Source organism: Euprymna scolopes, chromosome 37, assembly GCF_053919585.1.
Source record: "Euprymna scolopes isolate OS-2025 chromosome 37, ASM5391958v1, whole genome shotgun sequence".
NCBI classification, from domain to species: domain Eukaryota; kingdom Metazoa; phylum Mollusca; class Cephalopoda; order Sepiida; family Sepiolidae; genus Euprymna; species Euprymna scolopes.
The window spans coordinates 43,364,965-43,382,760 of NC_136518.1; the positions used below are offsets into that span (position 1 = coordinate 43,364,965).

Consider the following 17,796-nt stretch of genomic DNA (forward strand, 5'->3'; position numbering starts at 1 on the left):
AGGGGCACATCGGCTCCCACTGACTGTGATATTTTAGGCCTTTATTTTAAGCGCGGAGCTCTGCCATTGGTTGATAATTCTTTTGTGGTTATCTTATTTTTCTTTTTCCAAACGGAAAGGATGCGCGGAGCTATGTGCAAATGACGATTTTTTATTTTGTCTCTCATGGTGGATGCGTTAACATCAGATTGGCTGCCAATTCTCATCATGTTCCCACACGCTCACACTTAAAAGATAAATTTAGTATGAAAACTACCGAATCATCAATGTTTATTTATCTATATGAATAAATTAGATGTTGTTTCCTGTTTTTTTCAAAAAAAGGTTTCACGTAGTGAACCGAAGCGATAACGCGCCAGCTAGTTTATTTATATTTACCGTCTATCACACATTGTACGAAGTACTTTAAGCTTGTATCCAAATATACACAGGCGTGTTGGCTAGAAATACACTTCTGATTTCCTGTGAAACTGTAGTAAAACTATCGAGGGAAGATTTTTTTTTTTTAATTACATATCATAGAGTTATCTACCGTTCCAAAACTTTTCAGCTATATTAAATGAACGCAAGCCTGCAATATTATCATACCATATCTTGGCAAAGCAAATACTACACTTTCATCGTAGTCGAAGGCCAAGCGAAGAAAGCATATTCTTGTTCAAGTTTCCACAACCACGGCATCACGTGGCCTCTATCCTAAGTAAAAATTCTAACTAGATCGATAGTGGGAAAAGAATGCCAACAATAATCATCTGACTCATTCGAAGTTTTTTTTTGTTTTGTTTTTTTACACAGGCATCACCACATTATCAAGGCCAAGAGGCCACTCAAGGATAAGGGTTAAAGAGTGTACAGTAGAAATTGGAAAATATAGTAATCATTAGTAATGAAAATTTGGTAAATTTGTTAACTTATATGGAGCGGCTCATCAAGAACTTATTTACGTTAGACTTGAAGACAGCCATATTGTACTCAGCCGGAAAGCAGGAAAACGGAAGACAATTCCACAGGCGTGCAGTTTTAAGAAAGAAGCTTTGTTCACGGAATCTACGTTTAGGTTTAGGCACAGATAAAGAGTGGGGGGAATTATTGATAGTGTTTTCAGCTAGACGAGTGTTTCTTGTGAAAGTTTGGCAAGAGGGGGGGCATAGACTGAAGTTCAGCCGAACACTTTCCATGAAAATAACAATACATCAGAGACAAACTCGCAACATCTCTTCTGTGAGATAGAGGTTGCAGGGAAGAGAAAAGGACATCTCCTACGAGGCTATGAAGCCTATTTTGAACTCTATCAAGGCAGGACAAGTTCTTTCTAGCAGCTCCTGCCCAGATGTGCCAACAGTATTCCATCCTTGGACGTACCTGGCTCTTATATAGATAGAGAATTGCATCAGCAGTGAGATATCTACTGGATCGATAGAAAGATCCCACCATTTTTCCAGCGGCCCTGGCAACAGATTTGATATACCTGTTCCATTTAAGATCAGGAGTAATAGTCAAGCCCAGAAGCTTGTCAAAACTTGAGGCCTTCTGAAGACGAGAGCCATTCATTTCAATTGATGCCAGATGTGGATCAGAACGTTGATGATGTAAAGAGAGAAGCTTGGTTTTAGATGCATTAAAAGTAACCAGCCACTCCTTTCCCCATTGTACCACGTGCTCAAGATCAGAGGAGAGAGAATTGGAGAGAACTTGGTCGTTTACTGTCTTAGATGTGCTACCATAAATGGTAGTGTCATCAGCATAAATGTCTAAAAATGATGTAAGGATGTGATTTGGAAGATCATTAATGTAGATCAGGAAAAGAGTTGGGCCCAGGATGGACCCCTGAGGGACACCAGCATTAATACTGTGAGCTTCTGATTTTTGCCCCTCAACTACTACTCTTATGAACCTATCAGAAAGAAATGATTTAACAATTGAGAAGACATTTCCAGCTATACCATAGCAAGAGATCTTGTGAAGTAAACTTTTATGCCATACCCTATCAAAGGCCTTAGATATGTCAAGAGCAATTGCCCTAGAGAGGTTGCCTCCGTCGAGAGATTTGCTAATCCTATGAGTTATGAATGACGGGCCTCCTCCTTCTATTCCTCCTCCTCCTCAATAACAATAACAACATAAACAACAACAACAACAACGACCATATCACATTAATTTTTTAAACTACTTTTCTTGCCTCACATCTATCCAGGTTCTATCTCTTAAAAAAGGGTTCGAGTGTGATAACGTATGTAAAAACAGGAGATCATATTAAAATATATTGATAAGCGACATTGAACCAGGTTAATATTAAAATCAGTGATCATTTGAAAATCCCAGGCGCTGTATGTGGTCTTTGCTTATCTTTACATTTCCTGGAAAAGTGTGGTGTGATATTGCGCAATCTTTGCTTCACAATTACATACACTGCAACTTTTGCAGTGAGTATCCATTGTCTCTGGAGACTCAAGGGAGTTTGATCCTGGTTTTCTTTTGTAAACGTATACAAAAGTAATAAATAATAAAATCTCACTTGCCATAGCAAAGGAACACATTGGGTTTATTTTCTTATTTTCCTTTTATCTCCACTTTGTCTGCTGATCAATAATTGTTTTACAAAAACAAAGAAATCTAAGAAATGCATGTTTTCAAAATTACTTAGAATTCTTTGTTTTTTTTTTTCTCTAAGTTTATGGTTTTGTTGTATTTTATGTAAAGTAGCTTTTAAACTGCACCAAGAAATGTAAATAATATTTTTTGAATTTTTGCTTCAACATAAATATTTATTTTTTGTCCTGTTTATGTTTAAGAAAACTTTTTTTAAAATGTTAATTGATTCTTTTATGGTTTGATGGAATTGGCATTAGTATAATTTGTTTTAAAGACTTTCTCAGTTCTTTAAAATCACAAGTTTTCATTTGTTGAGATGCGTCCACCAATCTCTATAAGAGATTCTGTTGCTAGGTAGCGTTTTCATTGCTAAACAAAGACTGAATAAACACCTTTTATTTTAGACACGCACAAGCATTTCTATAAAATTATATACATACTAGCAGGCCGCCCACTGTTGCTCGGTCGTAAGATACACTTAAATATAATATTTTAATTTATGCAGATTCCGCATTTATAATCATTGAGACAATTCCTTATCGATCATTATATTAAACTTAATATGTACTAGTGATTTTAAAAGTTTTAAAAAGAAATATATATATATATATATATATATATATATATATATATATATATATATATATATATATATATATATATATATATATATAATAATTTATAAAATATATATGGCGATTAAGCTACACTGAATATTCGGCGTTTCATCCACTCTAGGATTCGTCAGGCTTATGCGCGAATTCTGTGGTTATATAATGTTAAATTGAATTTTTAAAAAATTCTTAATGCTGCAATATTTTAAGTTATAACCCACAGAATTTGCGCATAAGCCTGACGAATCCTAGAGTGGATGAAACGCCGAATATTCAGTGTAGCTTAATCGCCATATATATTTTATAAATTACTACTAGCTCTACCTACTTATTGAGCACTTTTGAAGTAAATAAATACGCATAAATCTATACTTCCGTATATTAATTTCATGTGAGTAAATGAAGTAGTTTATATATATATATATATATATATATATATATATATATATATACTAGCCTGGTTGCCTGGCGTTACCCGGGTGTTTGGAGGTGTGTTGAGCAAAAAAAAAAAGTGGTAGTAGGCAAGCAGGATCGAACCCGTACTGCGAAGGAGGGAAAGAACGTGAAAAAAGGTGACATTTTTGCCGTTACGTCCATTGCCAAACCGGAAGTGACGAAGGTTTAAACTAAGGTTAGTCAATCGAAAAAATGACTTTCGAAAATGTCGGCGAAAAAAGCAACTCCTAAAAAACAGTAATATGGTTAAGCTTAAACATGGAAAGGAAAAGGACAAGATATTCTAGTAAAAAATATAATAAATTTATAACTTAAAATATTGCAGAATTAAAAATTGGTTATATGATGTTAAATTGAATTTAAAAAAATTCTTAATGCTGCAATATTTTAAGTTATAAATTTATTATATTTTTTACTAAAATATCTTGTCCTTTACTTTTCCATGTTTAAGCTTAATCATATTACTTTTAATGCTCGCATTTTTCTACTGTAATCCATGATTTTTCCAGGGTTCCAGTAAATTCACTTGTTCTTTGTTTAAATTCAGTCTTATTTTTTGTCCCCATAAACATAACATATATATACGTAAAATAATGTACCGCACTCGTCCGCTTTCATTCTTTCTGTTTCGCTTGTTAATTCTCTTTTCGCGAGAGAGGTGAATTTGTAGTAACACTAGTCGGTGGAGCGACGTGGTTGCTATGGAAACAAGTCATAAAAAACGCCGCTCACCTCCTTACGAATTTTTACAATTTTGAACACCAGTAAATTCATCATAACTTTTGTTTTACTGAATAAAAATTGAATTATTTTTCACACTATAGCTGAGAAAGTGATCTATAAACTGTAATAATTGTTTGATATTTGGTCGAATATATATATATATATATATATATATATATATATATATATATTAATCTGATTGATAATTTAAAATTCAAATTAGAATTAAAAATTAAAAATCTGTTTCATAAGAAGGAACAACAACAAAGGCAATAATTTGTACGATCGTTTCGGAAACGATGTTTTTATTGCGATAGACATTAAGCCACGGACAATAATTTTGACATATAGTATTTTTTAAACAAAGTCTCCTCATCAGCAAAAATATTGGGTGGGTTTTTTTATATGTAAAAGACACCATAAATAAACCTAGCAATTTTTAAGTAAGGCAGGTGTATCTTTAAATTGTTCGCCTTTTGAAAACCGTAATTATCGTCAAAGCATTCATTTGGATGTTGATTGTACCTATTTACAATGCCTCCCCACGGGGCAGAGTTAGACACCAGGGTCGGTTTTTAACGTGGAGAAAAGGTACAAAAATAAAAATTGTCTCAGCCGTGAAGGATTTCTCCTCCACTGAAAGAGAACGAGAAATGGAAGTGCCGCATCTGAAGAACAGATGGTATTTATTTGCTCCCCCACCGAGCAAATTAGGCACATGGCCGATTTTTAATGTGAGGAGTGAAGGGAGGGGGAAGGGAAAAAGGGGACCAGCTCCCGAGAGGTGGGAAATGGGAGCTGGTTAATGGTCAGGCATGTGGGGTTGCCCCCACATCTGGTCTTTGCTAGTCATAGCTAGTCATAGCTTGCAGCATCTGCCGGAACAGATGGTATTTATTTGCTCCCCCACTGAGCAAATTAGGCACAAGGCCGTTTTTAATGTGAGGTAAAAACCAGCTCCCCTAAAAGTAGGCAAAAAGGGGGCACTCTGGTTACCAAAAATAATAATTGTCCCAGTATAGAGGGTTTCTCCTCCATTGACTGGTACAAATGATCTTAAGTGCAGCATCTGCCGGAACAGATGGTATTTATTTGCTCCCCCACCGAGCAAATTAGGCACAAGGCCGATTTTTAATGTGAGGAGTGAAGGGAGGGGGAAGGGAAAAAGGGGACCAGCTCCCGAGAGGTGGGAAATGGGAGCTGGTTAATGGTCAGGCATGTGGGGTTGCCCCCACATCTGGTCTTTGCTAGTCATAGCTAGTCATAGCTAGTCATAGCTTGCAGTATCTGCCGGAACAGATGCTACACTTTGATCTTGACCAAAAATGTTGATTGTAGCTTATAATGTATGTATATATATATATGCTGTTTGTATCTGTTGAATGAATTCAATTATTTACGAAAGTGCATTTTTACCTGAATGCGAGTTAGGAATAATTTTCCCTTTAACCAATTTGGTACCCCCCCATATATATATATATATATATATATATATATGTTATTACAATGGAAACAAAACAAAAAGAAAAAGAAATTCACGAGAAAATGAAACAATGTCCCTTGGGTTCGATATATCTTGCTAAACAAGAGAGAATGGGGAGACTCTTTCGAAACCCGGAAAATGTAAAATTGACAAACATAAAATGTAAAATTGACAAACGTATGAAAGCAACGAAAACACGAACATAAATGGTGAAATAGTTTAAATTAATGTTATTACAAAAATAAACTATGGTGGGGGAGAGGGGAAATGAGATTAAATAAATAAAAAAAAAATTATGAAGATGTGGAAAGGGTATCTTACACTAAGGTCTAAAAATGCTGACGAAAAATATATCAATAAATAACAACAGAAAAAAATGGCTAAACAAAGGAATCGCCGATTCATCGCATGATATATATATATATATATATATATATATATATATATATATATATATATATATATATATATATATATATATAGAGAGAGAGAGAGAGAGAGAGAGAGAACTTACAGTTTTTACTTTTTTTACATGAAGTTTAACCAACATTCTATTCATATCGGTCGACTGTTCACAACATGCGGCACCTCTGTGTATAATTCATCCGATGTTTTGTTATCTCAGCTCTTTGCTCTATGCATCTTTGGATCGCCGTGTTTCCTTGAGTCTGGATTGTCGAAATTATCTGCTTCGACGGTATCGGTTCGTTTCCATTTCTTTTTCACTGTCGGATGGGATGCGGTTTCTCTCTCTCTCTCTCTCTCTCTCTCTCTCTCTCTCTCTCTCTCTCTCTCTCTCCTCCATACTTTGCCTGACCCTCTCCTTCTTTCTTTGCTCACTTTTATTACTTGGTACCCGGAACTAAAAGGGGTCAGAAAGTGCGCTGACCAGATGAACTCGTCAACTCTCTAACTCATCCTCAAGGTGTGGACGTGGTGTTGATATCTTTTGAACGTTTTCTTCAACTCTTTCCTCCTCTCTCTTTCTCCTAAACTCTCTCTCTCTCTCTCTCTCTCTCTCTCTTTTCCTCGTTTTAGATTCTACCTCTCTTTCTCTCCTTACATATTCGACTTCTCTTTCCCTTTCTGTTCTTTTGCTTTGGCGATAATTAAACAACAAGAACAACTAAAAAAAAAAAAAAAAAAAAAACGATACACTCTTCGTCGGCCTAAAATTAAAATTAAAAATTTTCTTCTTAAAACACATAATCTAATTTGCACAATATATAGACATAATTTCACCTGTCATCCCTTTTTTAAAAGATGGAATCGCCCAATCGTCGAAGACAAGAGGCAAGCAAGCAAGGTCCATAGAGTTTTATAATTAAATAGATTATGTAGATTATTATTACATATCGTCTTATACGTTTAAGTTTACAACTGGGATATAGGAAGCAGAGGAAGGAAGAAGAAATCTAGCCAGATTATGTATAGGTCATACCTTCATTACACAGTTTCACCTCATAAAAGGAGGAGATCCCCCTTTATGCAAACCATGTCAAAAACTCATTGAATGTAAAGACTTCTAAGCAATAAGATCCACGATCTTCTATGTAACCAACTTGGAAAAAAATTTCAGCACCATACAAATAAAAAATATATTAAATTTTCTAAAACCAATAGGACTGTAGCTGATGGTTGGTTGGTTGTTTTTGTTTTACGGCATATCAAACCTTTTCGGGTTATTTAATGCCGAATCCAAAGATTTTGAAGAAAAGATTTTTTAATAGAATATATTTGTTGTTTTCACGTTGGTTTCTACCTAACCCATAGTTGGGACCCTAACAAATACTACCACTCCGGGTCAGAGTAAACCTGGGAGCAGTAGCAATTAAAGGGTGGCTTCACACTCCCCAAAGCCCGCAAGCTGGAGCCTTACCACTAGACTGTACCTGAAAATCTAAAAATAGATTAATAACCACTTCTACTCTATAAGAAAAAAGGGTTTCACAAACAAGAAACACATCTACAATTTTCTCACATTGTAGTTGTTTCAGAATAAATATAGCATCAGTGATTTTTAGCACTGGCATAAAACCCAACTGCACTTCATATATACTGAATTAAAAAAAGAACCTGTTTAGCCTTAAATTGACTCTAGAGTTGTTGATGAGGTCGTTAAACACCAACCAAACAAACGTTTAAGTTTGAAATATTTTTTTATCAGTACATATGAGATTGACTTACCATATGGTTGGATCATAATTACTGGGGAGTTATCTCCCTTCAACCATGTCCAAGTTATCTCTCTTGAATTATTACTAGTTGATGAGAGGATAACACAATTAGGTCTCTTCCCTCATTAGTAGAATTCATAAGACACGGATTTTGTACGCTGTTGATGACGGACGAGGATAAGCAGCAATATTTACCATGGCATATGATGAAATCTGATGGGTGTTTAAAAAGTGTCCCGACTCAAGATTTATTTTCATGGAAAGGAATTGTGGTATTAATGTTTGAATTAAAGTGAAGAAGAAGAAGAAGAAGAAGAAGAACAACAACAACAACAACCATCGCTACTACCATTATCATCATTGGTTGTATTTATTTGCTTCCCCACTGAGCAAATAAGGCACAAGGCCGTTTTTTAATGTGGAGAAAGGGGGAGGGAAAAGGGGACCAGCTCCTGATGGGTGGGAAATGGGAGCTGGATAGTGACAATTGGTATGAAGGGTTTCCCCTACATTGACCAAGGTCTGATATGTGGAGTTACCCCCACATACGGTCTTTGCTTGTAGTATATGTCGGAATAGATACTACACTTTGATCTTGGCCTAAAGGCCACGAAGGTGTTAGATGTTGGAAACATTTTTTTAAAAATTGACTTAAAAGCTTACCTATCTCTGTAATTTCTACTGACTTAGGAATAGAGCAATTCATGGACAAAAATATTTTGCTAAAACTTTTACTATGAGTGAGAAGAAGCTAATAACTACTTGTTGTTGGAAGATGGTCTACTTGGTCTTCTTTTAAGGCGTTGCGTTATTTAATACACTTGATGTAAATGGTGGTACTAGTGCAGAGAGTGATCCGGACGTAAATAATAACGTTATTATTTAAAAAGCCATTTTTAACATGGGGAGGGGAGGGTGTTTTGTACCTATTCTATACTTCAACCTTACAATTGAATAAAAAAAACATATCATAAAACTATAATTAAACTTGGAAATACGATTTAAAAAATAGCACGGATCACTCTCTGCACTATTACCTAAATGATTGATTGATTGGTTTTGTTTCTACTATTTTACATCATAATCCTCATCTGCCATCAAATTTTATTCGGTTCAATCCTCTCATAATATTCATCATCATTCAAATGAACATCTATCTCATTAACTATTATCCTCAAGTAAAAGCCTTGATGGGTAGCAATCATTAGTAAAATAAAATATACAATTTCTTTTGATGATTAAATACGGATCATCATCATCATCATCGTCGTCATCATCATCATCGGTTTAATGTCTGTTTTGTATGCTGGCATGTGTTGGACGACTTTAAAAAAATTATTTCAAAACTAACTTAACTCTGGCCAAGTCTTTATTTATCCCTCTTTCTCTCGGGTCCATTCTTACCACTTCTTTCAAGGTTTTCCTATGCTTTCTCGTGTCAACTGTCCCTGCTACTCCAACTCTTCTGCATCTACTGACCCAATAATCTGCATCTCCTTATATCTATTTAGATTCAATCTTCCTCTGAGCTCATCAGATCTAGTCTCATCTTTAAGACTCACCAATCTTTATATAATATTTATCATCATCATTCAACTGAAAATCTATTCAGCTCATTAATCCTTATCTTCGAGTTGTATTAAGCCTTGGTAAGTAGTAATCAATAGTAAATAAAATATATCAGTTTTTTTATTATTAAATTTTTATCACACACTCCTTCTTGGTTTCCCCTGTGCCCTGGACCTACAACTTGGACAGTTGTACATCTACTAACCGAAGAAATGTAGTCTATTTTTTTGAGTTTCATACAAAATCTATAATATGAATCTCACCTGTTTGTTTAAATGTATGTATGTATGTATGTATGTCTCACAAAAACTTTCGACAGAGGCGACGGATTTTCACAAAATCGGTATCGTTTTGAAGCTGCACCCTTCGAAAGACAAATATCATAAAATTGGCCAAAAACATTAATACCATAACTCTCAACTGGGTACATTTCTACAGGAAGGGGTCACTTTTTTCGCCGATATTTTCGAAAGTCATCCCCTCTTTTCGATTGTCTAGCCTTAATTTAAACCTACGTCACTTCCGGTTTGACTATGGGCGCAACAGCAATGACGTCACCATTTTTTTCTTTTTTTCACGTTCTTTTTCTCCTTCGACCTTTTTTTTTTTTTTTTGCTCAACACACACCTCCAAAAACCCGGGTAACGCCGGGCACCCAGGCTAGTTATATATAAATTGCAGCCATGTGCGAATTTAGAATCAGATATTGTTTCTCTTTTATGGCTGGAGCTCCAAACCAGTTGGACAGAGTCTGACTAGCTCCCAATCTTTGCACTGCTTGTAAAACTCTAACACTGTCCACATCGGATCCACCTTCTGCTTACAACATCAAACTTCAAGAATATCAACGACAAGAAAGTAAAATGTTTACTTGTGAATTATTCATCACATATGTCAATTTATTTGTTTATCCTGACAATATAGGCTCTTTATCGATTGCTTCCGAATAATTTAACGTAGCTTTTCTGTTAGTTACTATGTGTGTGCGTCATATTTCGTATATGCCTCCAACGTTTGTATTTGTTAAAATCAATATATATTAGAATTTGTTAACAAATATATATATATATATATATATATATATATATATATATATATACACATATGATGAAAATGATGGAAATAGTATTCCGACAAAATAGAGAAAATAAAAAGGAACAAACCGTATTATGTGTTCATCAACGTTTCGTCTTTATTTCGAGACTTCCGTTGGATGAATGAGATTAAGAAACAAAAAATACCAGTACAAAATGTTTGAAAATGTTTCACGCGCACAGTGTGATGCAGTTCTATTTCAGAGAAACGGAAAAAAGAAGTTGGAAATTCAAAAAGGACGGAGAGGGCTGGCGCTGTTAAAGAGAAGAAATTTTAGTGACGTCATATAGTCGTTAATGTAATTTTAAAACTATGAACGCAAGTTAATATTCTTATTGGGAAAAAGATATATCTGTTGAAATTCAAATATTAGTTTGTAACAGAAATAAAATGAGTGTTTTTTTATGTAATTTATTGATTGAGATTATATGTTAATTATTACAGGGGGTGTTTGAATGGTGTGAGAAAGTTAACCTGTGTCTACAGTTAAATAATGTTCTTTTAATAAAAGTTTACTTATTAATGGCGCTATGTTATAGAAACCTCCACGTTGTTTAATCCGACATATTTCATATTGAATGCTAAGAGAAAAGCCACACAAATATTTTCCAGAATAAATAATAATAAAAAATCATACACACCAGACCTTTCTCTCATAAACAGACATCTTCTTTTACCTACACATACCAATAATACAATAATCTATAACACACTAAACAAACTAAAAATTCCTATCGTACAAACCACATAACTAACCACAAGACATATATTTAAAACTACGAAACATCTCTATAACAAACCAGTTTCCGATGGAGGTATATATACTATTCCTTGTCATAATTGCCATCATAAATACGTTGATGAAACTCAGCGTAAATTGGAAAAAAGGCTCAATGAACATAAAAGAGATATAAAAAATAGCAATTCTCTAAGTGCATTATTCTCTCATTCATTGCAACATAACCACACTTTGACTTTAAACAAGCAAAAGTAGTTAAATGTATTTAAAATAAACCACGCCGGAGACTTCTTGAATCTGCGCTTATCGCAATTTCAAGCACTATTAAACAACGTGGAGGTTTCTATAACATAGCGCCATTAATAAGTAAACTTTTATTATTATTTCAAACATTTTGTACTGGTATTTTTTGTTTCTTAATCTCATTCATCCAGAGGAAGTCTCGAAATAAAGACGAAACGTTGATAAACACATAATACGGTTTGTTCCTTTTTATTTTCTCTATATATACATACATATATATATATATAAAATAAAGTCATAAAGTATATATATATATATATATATATAAAATAAAGCCATAAAGTATATATATATATATAAAATAAAGCCATAAAGTATATATATATATAAAATAAAGCCATAAAGTATATATATATATATATAAAATAAAGCCATAAAGTATATATATATATAGATATATATATATAAAATAAAGCCATAAAGTATATATATATATATGCATACATAAAAATATATTATATATATAAAAAATATATTATATATATAAATTATATATATATATATATATATATATATATATATATATATATATATATATATATATATATATATATTACTTGTGCATTATTGTGTGATAAATATAAAATAGAGTAGTTCGAAGTGTTACACAGAGCAGACTCCAAAAACCATTTAAAGATTTGGGAGTCTGTCTATATTGCGGTTCGAAAACCTTTTTTATGCCGGCAAAAGGAGACAACAAAAGCATTATTTCTCTTTGTGGAAGTTCGACTATTTAAAAAAAAAATTTTCTCCATCGTTGTGCCAAGTTTTAGTCGCTTTTAAACGTCGTATATACAGATTAAATCTTTCTTTTAATCATTTTTTTTGGGGGGGGGCACATCCGAATTTCCATGTAGTGCTCTTTAATTTCGCCAATAATATTGTTTTGCTTGCTATCGATTTTTTCCTGAAGAGATTGCAGCCGGAAGAGCTGTCGAGAAATTTCCGCATATTTTATTTAAATCTATATATACATTTTGTACCTCCGAACATATATATATATATATTATAATTTTCAGAATATAAGAGATGATATAATTATTTCCACAGTCAAACAACGTCGCAAATCACACGAGCTATTAAAATCAATAAACCGAAAGTCCAAATCTCGAGTTTCGCCCTCATTTAGGCTCATCAGCTGAACGCATATGTACTCAGTTTGGATGTGTTAGACTGACATGCCTAAATAAGAGCGAAACTCGAGTCTTCGTCTTTGGGTTTGTTCTATTTCATGTGAACTACAATGTTTTTGGACTATGTAAATAATTATACATATATATATATATATATATATATATATATATATATATATATATATATATATATATATATACTAGCATAGAGACCCGACATTGTCGGGGATTGAATGAGTAACAGCAAATGTTTCACTCTCCCATACTTTTATTGTCATCGAAATTGGTGAATTCAACCACTTTTTAATCAAATCGATTGATTGCCTGTTCTAGTTATAGATTCATTGCACGGTAGAGAACCTACTGTTGATTTTATAAAATTATTTTTGTTATAAATAATGGCTTGAATGAAAGTTTTAAATGCAATTGTGTTTTAAGCAGAAGCATTTATTTCGAACGTACCCTTGTCATATCAAAGAGCATAATATTGATTTTATCTGCCGAGCCTTTCTGCTTGTGTGGTAATAAAACTTCTTAAATGCACTTGTGATGTAAGGATATAATATGCTAACTTTGGTCAAAATCGCCTGTTTCTTCTTTTATCGGATTCAAAAAAAATTATCAATACTTATCGAAATCATGTCGATACAAAACCTATCTAAGAATACTGCCAGATGCATGAAATATATTTATGTGAAATTTCATAAAAAGTGGGCCAGCCGTTTAGGAATTTAAAGAGAGAGAACTTAAACACAGGCAGACAGACACACACACACAAAGTTCCTTTTATATAATAGTAGAGATAGAGATACTGACAGAGAATGAGAAAAAGTTCAATATCTTTGAAATAGATTTTAAAGACTCGTGAGAAAAACTCAGAATTGCAGATATCAGAAAGAAATTTATATTACTACAGGGTGGATATAAAATTGTCGTCCTAAAGAAAACAGCACTACAGTTTTATATTAAAACCTCTATCGAAAAAAAACAATTAGCTAACTTGATTATGTAGTAGAGCTGACATCTATTCAATGCAGCCGCCTTCAACCTCAATCACCGGCTCGACATGGGTCTGGAACTGGGAGCATGCTTTCTCCACAAGTACCAGTGGGAGCTTGCTGAATACTCGTTAGATGGTGTCGATCAAGTTGGGAGGTCATGTTGGTGATGTTCTTCATGTATGACCAAACGAAGTAGTTCAGTACGTTCATGTCGGGGAAGGAGGGGGTCAATGAAAGAATGGCACAATGTCTTAGCACTCCTTCTAAAGCCAAGCCTTGGTCTCTTTGAACTTATGAGACAGCACCTAGGGTCTGCCAGCGGCCACCTGATTGCACCAGGGTATCCCCACACTTTTCAGCACATCCAGGTACACTTTGTGTTGACTTTCAAGCCTTTGAAGATGCGAGTTGGATGATATGGCCCTCACTTGAAACCACACCAAAGACCATAACTGTGACTGGAAACTTTGTTTTCAACACTCTGGCACGCCCTCAAGCATTGAACCATGCGGATTTGCATTTTGAGGATTTTTGCAATAGTCTTGTAGTCATAACTTGGATATGTAGAGTGCTTGAGTTGTAAAGCAGTGCATATTTATAAAAATATAAACTTTTAACCCTTTTTAAATGCAAAAGCTTATTGAAATAAATGTTTTCAAATATGTTTTTGAAAATACGAAAAAACAAAATGCTGGGTGCAAAAGCGAACGCAAAAAGAAATATTTTTCAGTCAATGTCATAACTGGGGCTATGACAACAGAATATTCTTTTCATTGTTTGGACTCTCGAGTATATATCCGATACAGTTAGACACAGTTAATCAACCGAGAACCACACACTCTATATAAAAGCATATAAGATATCAACGGATACACACTCGAGAGTCAAAACAATGAAAAGAATATGCTGTTGTCTTGCCCTAGTCATAAGCCATGATGTTGCAAATTTATGTAGTTAACGTATTCGAGAAGTGAGGTGGTTCACACATGCATAGATGCTCAAATCATTTAGAAAGAGACGATTTTATATGACTCCCCTATCAGATTCTGTGATCGTTAAGGTAGAAAAAAATGAATATTTTGTTTGAAATTTCACATATTATGCGTCAGAGTTCCTGTTCTTTAAGACAGTACCAGAAACATTCATATCTGCTTTGGATTTCAAAAGTTTTAGTGGGACATACATACATACATACATACATACGTACATACATATATACATACATACATACATGCATACATACATATATCTCTCCTTTATATAATAGATATTATGTACAACTTACCTTGTTGAACCATCCTCTGCAGTGTAAGAACTTAAATAAAATCCAGTTAAGACTTCAAGCAGATGATATCTGAAGTAGATGTACAGGTCAAATAACTCGTTTCTCTTGAGGGCTCGGTCCAGCTTGATATACAGAAAACTATTCACCTGATAAAAAAGGACATCTTTCGTGCCAATTCCCTCATTGGTAGAATGTGAGTGGACTGTAATTTCTGTAATGTTCATTGATTCCACATGCAATACGATAAAATCGGTACTGTTCAATGCCTGGCAGAGAATCGTGACATTTCCTGTGACCAGGGTTGTTGTCAAGTTAGGATGAAGAAAGATGTCATAGGTTAGAGGTTGAATTGTTTCCGGCAGCCGGATCTTATCCCATGGAAACACCTTGCCATTGTGGGCTATTGGTTCCAGCTTTGTGATGTTGACCTCTTCTGGAGTTATGATTATGGGTTCTTGGGTCGTGGTGTAGCAGGCAGGTGTATCGGGGCGGGCAAACGATGCGATGAATGCCACGGCTAAGACAACTGCACATACAACAATGCCCACAGTCAAAGCCATTTCTTTGCTGCAGATTACTTGTCGACACCGTTGCGGAGCAGAAGGTTCGTAGACAGCCCGCTTGTTCTTAGGGCTTGCACCTGGAAATATACAAAAGTATATTATTGTAATTAAATAAAGATTTATCAGTGGAGGCAAAAAAAAAAAAGAAAAAAATTGAAATGAAATGAAAAGGCGAAGAGAACAATGGAGAAAACGTTAAATTTTGATTGGTTGAGATGGTCACATGCTGAGGAGAGGGCTGAATAGAATGGATAAATGAAGAGAGAGTTTCGTAGTAGCAGTAGTAGTAGTAGTAGTAGTAGTAGTAGTAGTAGTAATAGTAATAGTAGTAGTAGAGAGCCAGCATTGGAAAAAATGCTGACCCGAATTTTGTTTATTATTTTTTGTTTGTTCCTTTTCACCGGACGGCGTTGGGGTTCGTGAGAGGCTTGAACTGTAATAAACATGTTTTTGTTTGTTCATGCGAAATTACAGTTATTTTAAGTTCTTTGTTTTTTTTTGGGGGGGGGGGTCAGATCAAATTAATTTTTTTTTCTTTTAATAATTTTTATTTCAATTTTAGTCAAAGAAAAAATATCTTTGTTTACTGAATTAATTTTGAGAATATGAAAAAAACTTTGACTAAGACGACAAAGCGCTAATTTGATGTTGAATCAATGCCGAATCGACCACGCCAGATCGGCTACCCCCCCCCCACACATATATATATGCCAGCCCCATTAAGAACTTGGTTCTTATTGTCGAGCATTTTACATTGAAATGTTGGTCACTTAAGCTCACAAGCACAGATCATACTGTTATAAGATCTCTCTCGGCCATCTTAAAAGACATTTACGTTTTATGTAAATATTAATTGCAACTATATTTCTCGCGGTAAATGTTGACCAAGCAGTTTGCTCCTTGATCAGAGATTGCTTCATGGCCAGGTTCGAATCTCATGACTGGCGGTAATTGTAACACCTTGCACTGATGATTCTCAAAAGGATGAAACACTAGTGTCTGTAGGCATTAAAAATGATTATAGTAATGAATATATATATATATATATATATATATATATATATATATATATATATATATATATATACTGTGCCAATCGCTTTATTGCAGATTAGTAAAATATCAATATTTCACTAAATATACGTCACAACAAAATGAAAATTATATCATCAAAGGACTCTTTTAAGGTTAGTTATTTCAAAAAATTTTATTCAAATTTATGCGATATTCACGAAGTTATGACATTTTATTCTTTATCGAATAATTGCCACTGTCCATCACTTTATTGCAGGTCTCTTAAATTTTTTTTATGGCAAAAATACAATGTCTTATCTTGCGAATTTACTTTTTATCATCTTTTTCTCCCAAATAATAATAAACAAAAACATATCCTAGGTATGGGCCTCATATAAATTAATCATTTATCCACATATCCACCATTTTTTAAATAAGTTAAAACAACCTTTTGTCTCCCGATGAAGTCAATTGTTTGATGTTAAAAGGAGTTATGGCTCTAGCAACATCAACTATGTTTCTCCACAAGGAAGTAAATTGCTCTCCTCACTCATAAACTCCTCTTTTTAATATTGACCAGAGATATTCAATGGGATTATGGTCTGGAGAACCCGGTGGTCAGGTCATGAGAGTTTCCCCAACGAATTCCATAGATTCAAGGAAGGCTGCAGTCGCCCCAAGCAGAATGGGATGGTACATTGTCATGTATGAAAATCATCTGAAAGCGACGTGACAAAGGTAGGTCATCTAGCAATATCCACAAATGATTATCCAAAAAGGCTGTGTACGCATTGCTGGTAAGCTTTACACCCTCTGGTGCACGGAATGGTCCAATGGTCGAATTTTCTAAATACCACAATCTAAAAGGTTTCTCCTGATGCCCTTATTTTTCTGGATTTGGTGCTCGGGTTGTTCAAAAATGCAGACAAGGTTTTTGGATTCCATTCCAGCTCTGTGGCTAAATTTTTGATGGACAATCCTTCTGCAAGTCCAGCAACTATCCTTTGCTTTTCGATAACCTTTATTCTCCTGATTTTTTGGCATTGTAA

At 34.3% G+C, this 17,796-nt stretch overlaps 1 protein-coding gene across 5 annotated transcripts in view; it reads right to left on the reverse strand.

The window, feature by feature from the left end:
* The window catches only part of LOC145261138 (endoplasmic reticulum aminopeptidase 1-like), a 938,216-nt gene that overhangs the window by 414,562 nt on the left and 505,858 nt on the right, over positions 1-17,796 (reverse strand). For all 5 annotated transcript variants that reach the window (XM_080119414.1, XM_080119415.1, XM_080119412.1 and 2 more), the window contains exon 2: positions 15,171-15,810. In XM_080119414.1, the coding sequence (XP_079975540.1) occupies positions 15,171-15,730 (560 nt within the window). In that variant the 5' untranslated portion in view covers positions 15,731-15,810. The remainder of the gene's footprint in view (positions 1-15,170; positions 15,811-17,796) is intronic.